General features: G+C 41.7%; 1 protein-coding gene across 2 annotated transcripts in view; it reads left to right on the forward strand.

Annotated features, from left to right (window-relative positions):
* Nucleotides 1–2513: 2513 nt before the first annotated feature.
* The window catches only part of LOC110493905 (TOX high mobility group box family member 2), a 141347-nt gene continuing 127944 nt past the window's right edge, over nucleotides 2514–15916 (forward strand). The window contains exon 1 of one of the 2 annotated variants that reach the window (XM_021568495.3): nucleotides 2514–3201. In XM_021568495.3, coding sequence (XP_021424170.1) covers nucleotides 3097–3201 — 105 coding nt within the window. In that variant the 5' untranslated portion in view covers nucleotides 2514–3096. The remainder of the gene's footprint in view (nucleotides 3202–15916) is intronic. The other variant, XM_021568497.3, reaches the window with a different exon arrangement.

A 15916-nucleotide genomic window follows, 5' to 3' on the forward strand; every position in this document is an offset into this window, starting at 1 on the left:
ATCTTCATTGTAAAGGGTTTAAACACTGTTTCCCATGCTTGTTCAATGAACCATAAACAATTCATGAACATGCACCTGTGGAACGGTCATCTAAGACACTAACAGCTTACAGACGGTTGGAAATTAAGGTCACAGTTATGAAAACTTAGAACACTAAAGAGACCTTTCTACTGACTCTGAAAAACACCAAAAGAAAGCAAGAAGGCATGAGGACTGCAGATGTGGCCAGGGCAATAAATTGTAATGTCCATACTGTGAGACGTCTAAGACAGCGCTACAGGGAGACAGGACGGACAGCTGATCGTCCTCGCAGTGACAGACCACCTGTAACAGCACCTGCACAGGATCGGTATATCAGAACATCACACCTGCGGGACAGGTACAGGATGGCAACAACAACTGCCAGAGTTACACCAGGAATGCACAATCACTCCATCAGTGCTCAGACTGTCCACAATAGGCTGAGAGAGGCTGGACTGAGGCCTTGTAGGCCTGTTGTAAGGCAGGTCCTCACCAGACATCACCGGCAACAACGTTGCCTATGGGTACAAACCCACCATCGCTGGACCCGACAGGACTGGCAAAAAGTGCTCTTCACTGACGAGTCGCGGTTTTGTCTCAGCAGGGGTGACGGTCGGATTAAGCACGTTTGGGACCTGTTGGATCAGAAGGTGAGGGCTAGGGCCATTCACCCCCAGAAATGTCCGGAAACTTGCAGGTGCCTTAGTGGAAGAGTGGGGTAACATCTCACAGCAAGACCAGGCAAACCTGGTGCAGTCCATGAGGAGGAAATGCACTGCAGTACTTAATGCTGGTGGCCACACCAGATACTGACTGTTACTTTTGATTTTGACCCCCCCCCCCCCCCCCCTTTGTTCAGGGACACATTATTCAATTTCTGTTAGCCACATGTCTGTGGAACCTGTTCAGTTTATGTCTCAGTTGTTGAATCTTGTTATGTTCATACAAATATCTACACATGTTAAGTTTGCTGAAAAGAAACGCAGTTGACAGCGAGAGGACGTTTCTTTTTTTTTTTGCTGAGTTTACTACTGATTGACTCATCATCAAAATATCTATCACAATTTGGCAGAAAACAGAATATTGATGTGTGAAACAATTGTGTCCAGAAAACGTTCTATTGAGTAAAGTACCACGTTACGTCGGGCCTTGTTGCAGTTAGAAGGTTGTCAGTGTTAATCAGTTCACAATCAACCTGTCTTTCTCTAAATGTTAGACACCATCACATATGATTTCTCTTCTGTGTCAAACCTAAACTATATCCATCACGATCAACTGCATTTAGTGCTCATTCGGTGCTTAAATTCACTGTGACCCAAGTTCGTCAAAGACGGACAGTGAAGAATGGAAAAAAACACGAGGTCCCCAGATAAACCAGATTCGTCTCCCCTAATCCAACACTTAACACAGCATCATGTTTTGAGTGACATAATGAAGCTACTGAAATTTGTACCTTTATCTTGCTGAATCTAAGTGTTGCTACATTTGTATTGCCACGGTAAATACATAGATATAGAACACCAAATTTACAATGGTCCTAATTTTCTGTATCAAGAGTAGACTCTTGACTCCACAAAGGGAAGGTAGGCTACTATGTAGATCTACAGTGTCTGATCTTTTCCACTAATTGGTATTTTGTACAAAACATCAGATTTGGGCTGCCTGTGTAAACACAGCCATTGATACATAGGTGTAAACACAGCCAATGATATATAGTACTGAGTTAACTGAGAAACCTGTTTGTAGTTCTGGCAATTGGACATTGACATTGACAAACAAACTATAATACACAGAATCTCTACACTTCAGCAGTAGTTACCCATGGTCCATGGAAAGCTAAAGGATGAACAAAAAACGGCCTGGCAATAAAGCAGGTGCATGGGCTGGTCTCGCGGGAGAACATTTCATATTTTGGTTTAAAAAAAAGAGCCAGAGAAGCGACGCGGAAGCGGCCCATGAGCGTGTTAAGAAATGTCCAACCCGCTTTGTTGTTGTTGCAAAAATAGCTGCACTTGTCCCTATTACCATTTAACGTATTACTAGTCTTAAAAGTAAAGTAAACAGGATGTTGGGGTCAATAGGGGCGGCAGGGTAGCCTAGTGGTTAGAGCGTTGGACTAGTAACCGGAAGGTTGTGAGTTCAAACCCCCGAGCTGACAAGGTACAATTCTGTCGTTCTGCCCCTGAACAGGCAGTTAACCCACTGTTCCCAGGCCGTCATTGAAAATAAGAATTTGTTCTTAACTGACTTGCCTGGTTAAATAAAGGTAAAATAAAAAATAAATAAAATCTATAACAGTAACTTAGCCTATAGAGAGCCCTATAAATTGGCCGTTAGGTAGGCTATCCGAATCGTCTGGCTATGTCTTCATAGCTACAGCATCTCCATAAACTCTGATTTCTCCGAACCGCAGTGGAACTGGATCGGTTGTCAATCAGCCTGATACTGTATCTCCCCTCCCCCTTCATCTCGCTCTTTCTCTTTTTCTCCCCCTATTCCCTCTGTTATCGGTAGAGGTCGCATGGCATTCGGTATGGAAAGAAGTAGTCGAACTATAACTCGAAGTGAACACATGGATAAACACTCCTACATGACAAAGCAGACAGGGAGTGAGCGCGCGACTGGAAAATAGAAACAGCCCAACGTTTTTGGGAGAACATAGAACTATTTGGGCTACATCTTTTGCATGCAGCGTTGATGCTGAGTTGCTGTAAACAATTTCAGTCAACGTTGGTTCATGTTTAGTTGCTGAAACATCTACGTTTTTTCCGCAAAGTGAACTTTGAGAGTATTTTTCCTGCTGCGAACACAAATATATGTATTTATCGATAGAGCATCATTGCAGAAGCTTGATAGCGTTGAAGTGAGAGCACCAGCGGATGTGAGGAGAGAGTGTTTTGAGAGAATCAACCCCTTTTTCTTTCAAGCCTTCTGTTTCTTTTTGTTTGGTAAAACAGTAGAGAGAGCGAGAGAGAGAGAAATAGGGAGAGAGAGAGATAGATATATAGATATATAGAGAGAGAGAGTCACAGGCATTGGCGCTGCTTTCATGCCGTCAGTCTTGCGGACCCTGAGATGGACGTGAGATTTTATCCAGCACCCCCTTCAAGCGTGGGCTCATGTACATTGCCAACTGATTCAAGTTGCCTGACCTCTTTGGACTATTATCACTGCAACAAGGTAATTACTGTTAAATACTCATTTGTAAGGCGATACATTTAGATTGATGTTGCATCTTTTTTTTCAGTTGCGCAAAATGTGTTGCATGCCGCTATACTACATTTATCAACCATGCATATTGACAAATGTGACTTCATCTGAAATATAGTATCATGATATGCATTCCATACAGCCTTCAAAGAACATTTCATAATTGAGACTAATGCATTTCCTGAAACTTTCCTGCGTCTTTGTAGCCTACTGCTCCGCAGTAACTATTTGGAAGTTGACATCATCGGAGATGTTACCCCAAAAGGTGTATTGCTATGAGCAAGTTGCGAAACCTTTCACTGTATATATAAATTGTAGGTAAAGGCGCGGTGCTGTAAAGTCCCATGCAGAAATGCGGTGCGTACGGTGCCTATCCTATCCAGCGCAAACGAATAGCTAAAGGTATTGTATTTGAATACGGACGTAATTGCTCACAGTTTTCAGGGTTTACTTTCAACTGCTCATAATTCATGCAAAATTACGCCTAAGTTTTTCCCTGCGGAAGAACATTATTTTATTTCATGACCTTTTTTACACAATAGGTAATAACTGCATTCTCCACATGGTAAAAGTAACAATGACTAATTCATACCAAAGCCACTCTGCATAACACATTTACACATAATAAGAAATAATCAGAATAACCATCATGATACACAATGGGAATTCACTATGTTTAGGGTAGACTAGCCTATATGCCTATGTCTTATAGCCAATGGTAGGCTACTGGTAACGCAATATGTGAACGCTTTGCCTACTATTATCCTTTTCGCATCTATTTATCCTTTATTTCACATATTCATAGGCTATATGTACATGGATGTATGATATCCATGACAAGTAATCATATTTGATTGAAGCAGAAATGGGAACTCTTCCTAATGAGTTTATTGCCCTTGGGATAAAAACTGCACCTGCTGGCAAAGTTTCTCTCAACAGTTACTGGGTGGAGGAAAGCTAAAAAACGAACAAAGCAATTAAAGCCAAACATTTATGAGACATTATTTTTATCCCACATTGTAAAATGCATGATTGGTTCGCCATGTGTGCGTTTGCGTCTATCCATATGTTCCATATTACGCATTCGCCTATACCGCATCGAGCTCACATAGGCACATTTTTTTCCACAACATCTTGAACGTATTCCAAACATTCTTCCTCTTGTTTTTAGTCTAGATTCGAATTTATCGTGTGTACATTACTTACGTCCGCTTCCTTATTTGTTCCCTTTGCAAACAGTTATGCCAGCCTGAGAATTTCTAGCGTCGTACTATAGCCGACAGGACAGTGTTTTGCTCACAGAAAGAACTACCAGTTATAAAATACGATTGAGTATATGTTTATAAATGCCTTAATTTTGTAATTAGATTGTACAATAATGGCACCAGAAGTAGCTCGCCATATTTTGAATTTAAAAAAGCATGAAGCTTATGTAGACAGCAGTGGCAATGATATTGTTTCGCAATACTGGTCCAGTTTGTCTATGAGCTCTGTTATTATCAGATTTCCCCAGTCAAACAGAAAGCATAATCAGATCTCAAAACTTAAAAAATATAAATAACTTTCCGTTTGGCCCAATGCTCTCCATTTATAGGCTACCGATGTTATATCATGTTTGATATTGAAGCAACTTATAGCACAAGTCTTATTTATATAAACAACACCACAATAAAGTTTTGTTTATATTGAAGCCAGTGATGGCTCAGAGGCATCTGGATTTTGCTATCCATTATGTCCCGCACCAGTTGACAGTTGATCGAATCTGGCTGCCTGTCAATGCTGTGGTCAATGTAAAAGTTATGTAAACATTTTGTCAGCAAATACAAAGCTACGTGCTCCCAGATAGTGGATGATATGAATGAATTGTGTTTGCCTAGCATAAGGCTGTATCTGATAGCTATTCTTCTTAGCAATATAATGTTGTTTTTTAATCCGTTTGCACTGCCACACACTTGTAGTCCTTTAAGATCAAATGTGGATTGCCTTTCTATGATTTGGGCCCCATGATTCAATGAACTCTTGTTTGCACTCATTTTGCTATGTTGGGTAATAGGAGATGGGGTTAGGTTCCATGGAGAGCATCATAAAGCCTTGGCATTACTAAATTGACACGTGTCCACACTGTACATTGTGACACACTATCTGTGCACTGTCACAGTGCACCTTAAGTGGCAAAACGAATATATATTTTTTTATGACAGTTCACGTTTGGATCAATCTTTTAACACTTATGAAACTGTAGATGTGTGCTGTCTATGAGACTACCATATGGGAGTGAGTTATCACAGGCATTTTAGTAATTGTATAGAATTGACCCTCCTAACTATGACTGATATAATGTCTTACAGTGTTGCAGCTGAACCGGAAGTGGCTATGGAAACCAGGCCATCCTGTATAAACAGCTTGTAGGCTACTTCCTGTGCTAGCTAACATGCTAACGTGCTAAAGTGAGGTGTCTGCATTCCTGCTGGTTTACTATAAACCAGGCCTCAGGTAAAATGGCAGCAATGTACAGATACACGTACAAGTCATAAACACCAAAAAGCCAAAATAGGGTTAATAATGTCAGGAATGTAAAGGATTTGTAAAATGTGTAAACTGAATCTGGATGTTTGGGTTTGTGATTGGTGCATTTCATGGATCTGGATCGACAAGCCATATCAAGGGCTCTGATGGGGGACACATTGTCTCCTCCACAAATACATAATGGGGCGGTTTCCTGGACACTAGCAAGCTCAATGGGGAATCTCCACTGAAAATGCTTTTTAGTCCAGGATTAGGCCAACATCCCAAATATTTGAGTTTGAGGTGCATTCAATGATGCCATTTCTAAACAGCACAGATGCATGTATGTTTTTAGTGGAACAATGAATCTATTAAGTAGACCTACAGTAAAGGCCTTATCTAGTAACTCGTTAGACCCTATCCTGATCTCAATCTAGAACAACCCAAGCATTCTCTAGAAACCAGACAATAACATATGAACAATAGTATATTGCACGTTTTAAAAGGGAAAGGGGGATACCTAGTCAGTTGTACAACTGAATGCATTCATCTGAAGTAAAAGAGAACCAAATCTACAACATAGCAGTGTAGAGTCAAAAAGATAGGAGATACTTGCGACTAAATGCGACTATATGTATTCCCATCAATATGTATTCCCAACAACTCTCTGGGCCTATGCCTTTTCAAATCTCTCCAAGTTGCATTGTCTTGCATTGGCAGTGTCTCAGATGGCACCCTATTCCCTATATAGTACACTACTTTTGACTAAGGCCTATAGGGTCCCCCATAAGGCTCTGGTCAAAAGTAGTGCACTATATAGGGAATATGGTGCCATTTGGGATGCACACATTGTCACTGCACTTCGCCGTGAGTCATCCTCACTTTTAGCCCCAGATTCTCTCCTAATCTTTTTGAAGCCTCTCTGTATCTCTCCACCTCTCTCTCTCTTCTCCATGAGTGGGTGTATTGTTTGTTCAGTGTAGCTCCATACACTTGGCGCATACCAGCGCTAAAGGGACACTACTTCTTCACAAATGCATGTTTCGTTGAGAGACTATTTGTCAAATGTATTATGACTTGTGCATACCCCGAGGCAGACTCACTTCTGTGAAATGAAGTTGGATAGATTACTGTATCTAGCTAGCTGCTCCAATTTTCCCCAGATCCTCCTCCAACATCAATGTGTCAGAAAGGGGACTCGGATATATAATTAGATGGGTTGGATTGGAAATTCAGTGGCGGCGATGTAGTGTACTGTACATATTTGCACTACGTAAGTACAGTGTGTACAAAAGTATACGGACAAAGGTTTTGTGGCTCTGTTAGTCGTAACACTCTCTGGTGGTGGTGTGTGTGTGTGTGTGTGTGTGTGTGTGTGTGTGTGTGTCATGCATTTCTAATTGGTGTTATGCCTCGAGGCAAGATCTATGGAGCATATGATTTAATGGGAGTAAGCCTCAGGTGTACAAATTTTCCAGTGTTTCCTCCATACACCATATATAATGTACACTCTGAAGTCCACACAGTAAGAACTGCCCTGATTAAGGCCGACTTCCTCAATCCCAATTAGCCACCACAAGGTACTCAATGCTATTTGAGTATCGTTTAACTACTTTTTACAAATATGGCAGATACAAAACTATACATAACCCCTATTATCGTTTGGGACATTCCAATTTCACCCATATCTACATAATACAATTGTTGATGGAATAGTCCAAAATATGACCACAGTGGGGGGTGGTCTTTCTCATGTTTAATCTCACAGAATGTCTTATTTCTTCCCCTTCTCTTGTAACGTGACCTTAATGGAAATAGAAAATAAATTGTTATTCTAGCATTACCACCTTCTGTACACAGAAAAGTGAATTAAGTGGAAGTAAGCGGCCTTGGGTGTTTTACCGCTCATTCATTCATTTTGCTGACTGGCGAATCCGAGCAAGAACTACTATTCTCCCTGGAAAAGCGTTAACCCATGCATACTGTAACTGAAGGAATGCCAGGCAGAATAGCACACACAAAAATAATTCTGTAGCTCCACTGACACTGGTAGTACTCCTACAGGCCACCGTACATCAAAATCAACCAAAACCACCTCAAACTAAAATATTGTAAAATGAAAAAAGTACAGATACATTTGGGGGTAGTTCGTACAGTAGGCTATTCGCTGGATGTACTATATTCGAATCGTTCATGTTCTGTACTAGTTGAATGGTTGTCACCGCTTCCTGATATTAATCAGGCGCTCCTCCAATGTGCCCGAGCATCTCTTTATTTACGTTGCCGGCAGTGGCAATGTCAAAAGGTTATGGGGGGGGGGGGGGGAAATCAGGTAGCCTGGAGCAGATTATATCTCTGAGTTAATGATAAGTACAGAGCCATTCTCTGGGGAAGCTGAGCTGAAATTGCCTTCCACACAGTGCCTACACCATTACCTCGGAAAATGATTTCTAGCCAGCCTCCCCTCGTCGTTGTGGTATGACTTATTTATTCAAAACACGACAACAAATAACAACAAGGAGCAACGGGGAACTGCGATCAGTTTCATATTTTTTTCTTTTTTTAATGTAATGCATTTTAAGCGAGTCAATCATATTTTTGGACGAGAGAAAAGTAGCAGTTACGGAGGAGAGATGGTTACGTCAACGTGCTTCTCATATCTTTCACATCATTTGAACGGGCAAAAAAAGAAGACATCTAAAAAGAACAAACCTGCCTTTATTTCGATGCCGTGCCAGTGTTAACCTAATTGATAGCTGTCCTGCTTTCATATAGGCCTACCTGGCATATTACTAGTCACAGACAGTGGCTGTGACTGTGACTAGGCCATTTACTGTGGAAGGTTGCTGGCTCTATAAACAATAGGAAAGGGATCCAGTAATGCCTGCAGTCAATAAGAATCGGGTCCTAAGGGATTGAGCCTGGACTCCAGTTTAACCTGCCGAAGAAAGAGCCACACAGACACAATGCCAAGGCCTACGGTGCTGCAGCCTGCAATCCCACAGCTCTCCATGCTTTAGCCCTGACTAGAAGCATTAGTGTCATGGCATCACTATTTGAAGCATTGGCAGTTTGCAAAGTTTAATGTAATAAATGTCTCAAAATAGGTAGAATAGTTTTAGTTTATCACCTGCATCCAAATTAGATTCATACCCGTTTGCTTTTGGTAATTGAGTGAAACATATCCGTGTATTGTATTCTGTGATTGCTACACAATACTCTTGTTATATCAATAGCTTTAGCCACTTTATATGTACATAAAGTGTACCATTCATTAATTGGGATTAATTACAATTCAAGATGTAACGCATTAAGACACATTTGCATAGATCATTTAAATCATTTGCATGCATAATCATCACAGCTCCGCTGCACAGTAAGTGAATCATAGTCACATTCTGTAATGACAGAAGAAATTAAAGCTCTACATGGTGATTTGTGTTGGACCCCCCTGTATGCTTGCCCCTCGCAAAGTCATATTAACTCTCATTTTTGTCATTGCTGTTGAAGCACACACAGTGTAGTGCCGACCTCCCGCCCCTTGATCTAAAGATCTCCTGTTCCTGATGTGTGGGGGGGGGGGGGGGGGTCCTTCCAAGGTGCACCATGGAGCAAAGATATGCTAGGCAGGATGCTAGACACTTTAGTTCATGCAGACAGTATCGTCGGTGGAGAAGGAGAGAGAGTGTTGAGGTTGATTTGATTTTAGCTGCCGGTGATGGGCAGGAGGTATGTTTGTAAATTAATTTGATCAAGCTATTTAGCCTATTGATTTCTTCTGATTAATAAATAAACAAACATGTTTTGTTGTTCCTCAGTAATACTAGCCACCTAGCAATTGTATGACGTTGGCTTTAGCTAGACAGCTAGCTAATCTCCCAATCTCCCAACCTCATAACTAGCAACCAAGCCATTTCAGGCTACCAATCAAGTTAGAGTAGCTTGTCTAACTATCTTAGCCGGCATGCCTGCTGGCAAGGTTGCTAGACTTTAGAAAAGCAAGCAATTACTAAATGTACTGAATAGGACTCACATTCCTTTCAATACTTTACCCAGATTTTAGCGGAGATGCAGATAAGCATATTTAGGGTTATGATACAATACCAGTGTGGCAGTTGTACTAAACTCCTAAGGCATAACAGTTCTTAAGGAATCAATGTGCATCTGTGGCGCAGAAGGGCCAAGCCTAGCCAGCAGGGCCAAGCTTAGTCAGCAGGACCAAGCCTAGCCAGCAGGGCCAAGCTTAGTCAGCAGGGCCAAGCTTAGTCAGCAGGGCCAAGCTTAGTCAGAAGGGCCAAGCTTAGTCAGAAGGGCCAAGCTTAGTCAGCAGGGCCAAGCTTAGTCAGAAGGGCCAAGCTTAGTCAGAAGGGCCAAGCTTAGTCAGCAGGGCCAAGCTTAGTCAGCAGGGCCAAGCTTAGTCAGAATCGCCAAGCTTAGTCAGCAGGGCCAAGCCTAGCCAGCAGGGCCAAGCTTAGTCAGAAGGGCCAAGCTTAGTCATCAGGGCCAAGCTTAGTCAGCAGGGCCAAGCTTAGCCAACTCTGCTGCCGCAGTGCACCTCCGCAACACAACCACTGCTTCCGTGTCTCCCGCCGTGCCGCCAGGGGCACCGCCAACACTGCAGGTCACCACCGTGCCACCAGGGGCACCGCCAACGCTGCAGTCCCTCGTAATGCCTCCAGGGGCACAGCCAACACTGCAGCACAGAGTTTCTAAACCCAGAGGCGCAAGATTGCGAGACTTTCGGGAACGCTTGTGAAACAGAGCAAACAGACCAGGCCGAGGTTTTGGGTTTAAGAAGTCAATGAGACAGGTGAAAAATTCTTCCTTAGTTGTTCATTTTCTCGAAATCTAAATCCACAGCCTAGATTCGAGCCAATGTCTTAAGTAGTTGAAAATTGTATTATTCCAACCTTGTGAAAGTCACAAAGGATTTAATTAGCCTTTTCTTAAATAAAAACCTCTTTGTTTGGACTGCACTCCTGGCACCTCTTCTTTTACATTTGAGTCATTGCCTAGACCCCCTAGACCAGTGGTCACCAACATTTCCTGAGTCAAGATCACTTTCTGAGTGGAAATGCAAGCCGAGATCTACCGCTCAGGATAAAAAATAAATAAATGTAAGCCTATACATCGTTAACCAATTTAAAACAGTTCTGTAGCAATGAGATTTGTGCAGTAGGCTATAGGCACAATAGATTATGACTGCTTACTGGCTATACTTGAATTGCCCTGCCAATGTTGTTCTTCTCAGACCATTTTGAAAATTGTATTTAAATGTTTTACAATGCCTTCAGAAAGTTTTCAGCTCCTTGACTTTTCCCACATTTTGTTGAATTTAAAAATGATTACATTTAGATTTTGTCACTGGCCTACATACAATATCCCATAATGTCAAAATGGGAAGAGGTTGTTGCAAAAAAAACATGATTAATTAAAAATGAAAAGCTGAAATGTCTTGAGTGAGTAATTATTTAACCCCTTTGTTATGGCAAGCTTAAATAAGTTCAGGAGTAAACATTTGCCTTAAAAAGCCACGTAATAAATTGCATCGACTAACTCTGATTTCAATAATAGTGTTTAACATGATTTTTGAATGACTACCTCATCTCTGTACCCCACATATACAATTATCCGTAAGGTCCCTCAGTCAAGCAGTACATTTTAAACACAGATTCAACCACAAAGACCAGGGAGGTTTTCCAATGCCTTGCAAAGAAGGTCACATATTGGTAGATGGGTAAAAAAAAGGACATTGAATATACCTTTGAACATGGTGAAGTTATTAATTACACTTTGGATGGTATATCAATACACCCAGTCACTACAAAGATACAGGCATATTTTCTAACTCAGTTGCCGAAGAGGAAGGAAACCTCTCAGGGATTTCACCATGAAGCCAATGGTGACTTTATTAACCATTACTGTAATGGCTGTGATACAGTAGGATAAAACTGAGGATGGATCAACAACATAGTAGTAACTCCACAATAAGAAACTAACTTACAGAGTGAAAAGAAGGAAGCCTGTACAAAATAAAAATATTCCAAAACATGCATCCTGTTTGCAACAAGGCACTAAAGTAATACTGCAAAAAATGTGGCAAAGCAATTCACTTTTTGTCCTGAATACAACGTGTTATGTTTGGGGCAAATCCAATACAACACATTACTGATTAGCACTCTCCATATTTTCAAGACTAGTGGTGGCTGCATCATGTTATCGGTATGCTTGTAATCAGTAAAAAAACTAACAGAAAGCAGCTAAGCACAGGTAAAATCCAAGAAGAAAACCTGGTTCAGTTTTTGAAAATAATAATATGCAAATGTTGGACAATCCAGGTCTGGAAAGCTCTTAGAGACTTACCCAGAAATACTCACAGCTGTAATCGCTGCCAAAGGTTATTATAAAAAAGTATTGACTCAGGGGTTTGTGAATACATATGTAAATTAGATATTTCTGTATTTAATTTCCTGAAATGTTGCAAACATTTCCAAAAACATGTTTTCACTTTGTTATTATGTGGTATTATTGTGTGTAGATGGGTGAGAACACAACAAACACAACACAACAAAATACATCAAGAGGTATGTTGTCTCTACCGAGAAAAGGAGACACAGTCTTCCAGCTGATGGCGAAATTGAAGTCGCACTGCATTATTTCTGCCTCATGCGCCAATTCATTTTGTTACTCCTATGACCAGAGAAAGTTAAATATTCCTCTATATTAAAAACGGTGCATGCACAGTGATCTGAGCTATCTGATTGGTCAGCGGTAGGCTTATATGTGCACTTGATTTGCTCTAGGTCTGCCGGGTAGGCGGAGTTCTACCTTCAAACATGAAATGGTTTTCTGCCAAACAGTGCTAAACAAAAAAGAAGCCAATTCACCAGGTAAAGAGGTATGCTTAATATGCTTACTAAAATTGACAGAATTAGGCAGAATTATTATGGCTCTAGATTGCAGGAAAAAGCTGTTTCAGGTGTATGAAAAATACTAAATGTACGAACTTGCAGAGGGGGATAAGCCTCCTGTCGGACTCCCCCCCATCATCCACATGTACTTCGTTCCCCCTCTACATTACGATGGCCCTGGGGGGGAACTTTATTTTTCAGCCACCGTGTCAGTAATGTCTCTCAGCGATATGGAAACCAAAATTAGCCTTGCCAACAGATGTGTTCCAACACAGATAGTGACTTGAAAGACAAACATTTATTGTTTTACTGCACTTCGTGTGATTCAAACTAGAGGTCTTCACGAATCCACAGTGGGTCCAGATCCAGAATCCTAAATAATGTCTGGGTCGGATCTGATATGATTGTCACCGTTCTAGGGTTTTAACTGGCTTTTCCGAAAGGGCCCTTACAGTTTCGAACGCGACTGCTGCAGTAGAGAGAGAGATACATATGATAATTTATGCTGCTGCTCTTGCCTTTCACGAGAGTGGAGCGTGTTGTGTGTAGCTTGTTGTTGGCCCATCATAAGTCATATAAGCGGTAATAGGCTACAGTCATTGGGCCTCGCTCCATGTGTGGCAAAAGTTAGGAGATCTCTAATCACAGGAGGCTGCTGAGGGGAGGACGGCTCATAATAATGGCCAGAACAGAGTGAGTGGAATGGATGTATTTGATACCATTCCACTTATGGAAGATGAAATTAAAGTGACGGAAAATAAATTAAAAGTTAAAGGAGAAGGATAGGCTACAACAACCAAGAGCCATCAGGTAGGCAGGCTGCTACTTTATATTCTGTTATTTGTAACTGTAGGAAGAGAGAGCGCTTGCACTGCAGAATCAGTTAGCAGAAGCTAATTAGCTTCTCCTGGTTTGTTGCAGTCCAAGACAGGTACTATGTAATCATACTGGATGATAAATAACCTAGTTATGGCAGATATTAGTCTACTTATAGCTTTGAGTCGGCTTGGTTGGTTGCTGTCCCTCCCTCTCTCCTTCCTGCTTCCCATGTCACTCGCTCACAGTACAGCCCCTCCCAAGCCTGCTAGAGCGGTACCCCTCTCCCTCCTTTCATGCTTTATCAGCTGCTCCGGTTAATAAACCAGGTCTATAAGGATCAGGTCTAGTTGTCCTCGGGTCTGTTCGGAACGGGCCTCTATATTTAAAACAAACATTTATTCATATCGGATCCAGGTGGGAAAGCCCCAATTCCATTTTGGAACAGGTCCAATGTTTTGGACCTGTGAAGACCTCTAGTTCAAACCCAAACTGCATGAAATGCTGATTGATGGATCTGACTAAAAAGAAGAGAGAAAAAAGTGAGTGAATAAGAGGTGAGAATCTGTTCTGTGCGACTTGACTGTTTCCTCACTCACTTGAATTGAGAAGGGGGAAAACCCTGACTGTGTTTCACTGCAAGAGACATTCACAGGTTCAGCCCTTTGCTGTTAGCACACCTAGCTACCATTCGAGAACACAAACCTTTCTCTAACAATGTTTGAAATCCCTCTCAGTTTTTTGGCAAAATGTTTGCTCGGGCAAATGCAACGTTCATGCAACCTACATCATAAACATGATGATATCTTAATATTTTGATATCTTTACTTAAGTTGGTTTTTCAACAACAATCCAAATATAGCCCGGAGTAACATAACAGTGAAAGCATACTGAGCATACTGTGTGTGTGAGGTGTTGACCTATTTCATTGACACTGCCTCGGATTTCTCACCTGTCCTAGAATGCAATTAGCACGCTTTATTCAAGACACAGCCCAACTAACAAAGGAACACATTAGTATATCATACGTGCCAGACAGTGCTTGTCAACACTCCGACACACCACTCAGCGTAACACCTCCGGATTCCAACCTATTTCACATAATGTTCTAGGACAGGAAGAATACAGTGTCTCGCCTATAGTCTCATAGTTGCATTTTCTGAAAGGTTGAATGGCTGGTGGTTGGTGATTGGTGATTGCTTGCTACAGGCAGGAAATGAAACATTGAAAGAGAGGGAAGAAGGGGGGAAAAACAGTTCTTGGAGACTTGACAGGTCATAGTGTGGAAAGTTTGACATGGTCTGGACGTGGCTGATACTGTATCTCTGGTGATTATCGGGACGTTTCAGAGTGACGGAGCTAAAATAGTTATTAGTTCAGTCTGGTGATAAGAAAGCGAGGCCTCCGACAAAGGCTGCATCCCAAATTGCAACCTATTTCCAATATAGTGTACTATGGGCTCTGGTCAAAAGTAATGCACTATATAGGAAATAGAGTGCCATTTGGGACACAAACCCAATTCCAGGGCCAAACGATGAGGCAAGAATTTGCAGCAAACTCGACAAGTGTTATCTGCTCTTATAAGACCAAGACCCGTCTCCTCTGTGGTAAGATTTTATTAGCAGGTAGGCTACAAGCAACAGCTGATACTGACCAGATTTCTCTCCAAAGATTTTCATTATGTTACTGTATACCTGTCTTTGCAAGTGGAGGCCGCAGTTTGTGCTCTTTTTAACGTCTTACCACACACATCTTACCACACTTACCACACTCACTTCTTCCAATATCAATGTGCATTTTCTTGGAAAGTCCGAGCGATTCCAGTGATCCCAGATTCCATAGGATAAATGTGTAGAAAAGCGATAAACAAACTGTCGGCGGAGTGGAAAAAATGCAGCTGTCGGGTGTATTAAGAGTGGGTCGGCGAGGCTGGGCAAACACGAACAGTTGTCTTAGCTTCCTGTGGCATGTCCTGTGCAAACACACAGTGGAGATGGCTGGCTTGGGGCCGGGCTTTACTAAGTGCCTTTGGGCCTGGCTGAGTACACACACGGACCCTTCCAGAATCCTACGCCCTTCTCCCCGCCCCACCCCCTTCTTGCACGGCCATTGGCCACTCCTCAGTATTCAGACACCTTTTTCCACATTTTGTTACATTACAGCCTTATTCTAAAATCTATGAAATTGTTTTTACCCTCTTCAATCTACACACAATACCCCATAATGACAAAGAAAAAAATGTATCTAAATTTTTGCAGATATATTAAAAATAAAAACTGAAATAACACATTTACATAAGTATTCAGACCCTTTACTCAGGAGTTTGTTGAAGTACCTTTGGCAGCGATTACAGCCTAGAGTCTTCTTGGGTATGACGCTACAAACTTGGCACACCTGTATTTGGGAAGTTTCTCCCAATCGTCTCTGCAGATCCTCTCAAGATGTTGCAGGTT

This window comes from Oncorhynchus mykiss, chromosome 17 (assembly GCF_057628025.1).
Source record: "Oncorhynchus mykiss isolate SJ-2025 chromosome 17, ASM5762802v1, whole genome shotgun sequence".
NCBI lineage: Eukaryota > Metazoa > Chordata > Actinopteri > Salmoniformes > Salmonidae > Oncorhynchus > Oncorhynchus mykiss.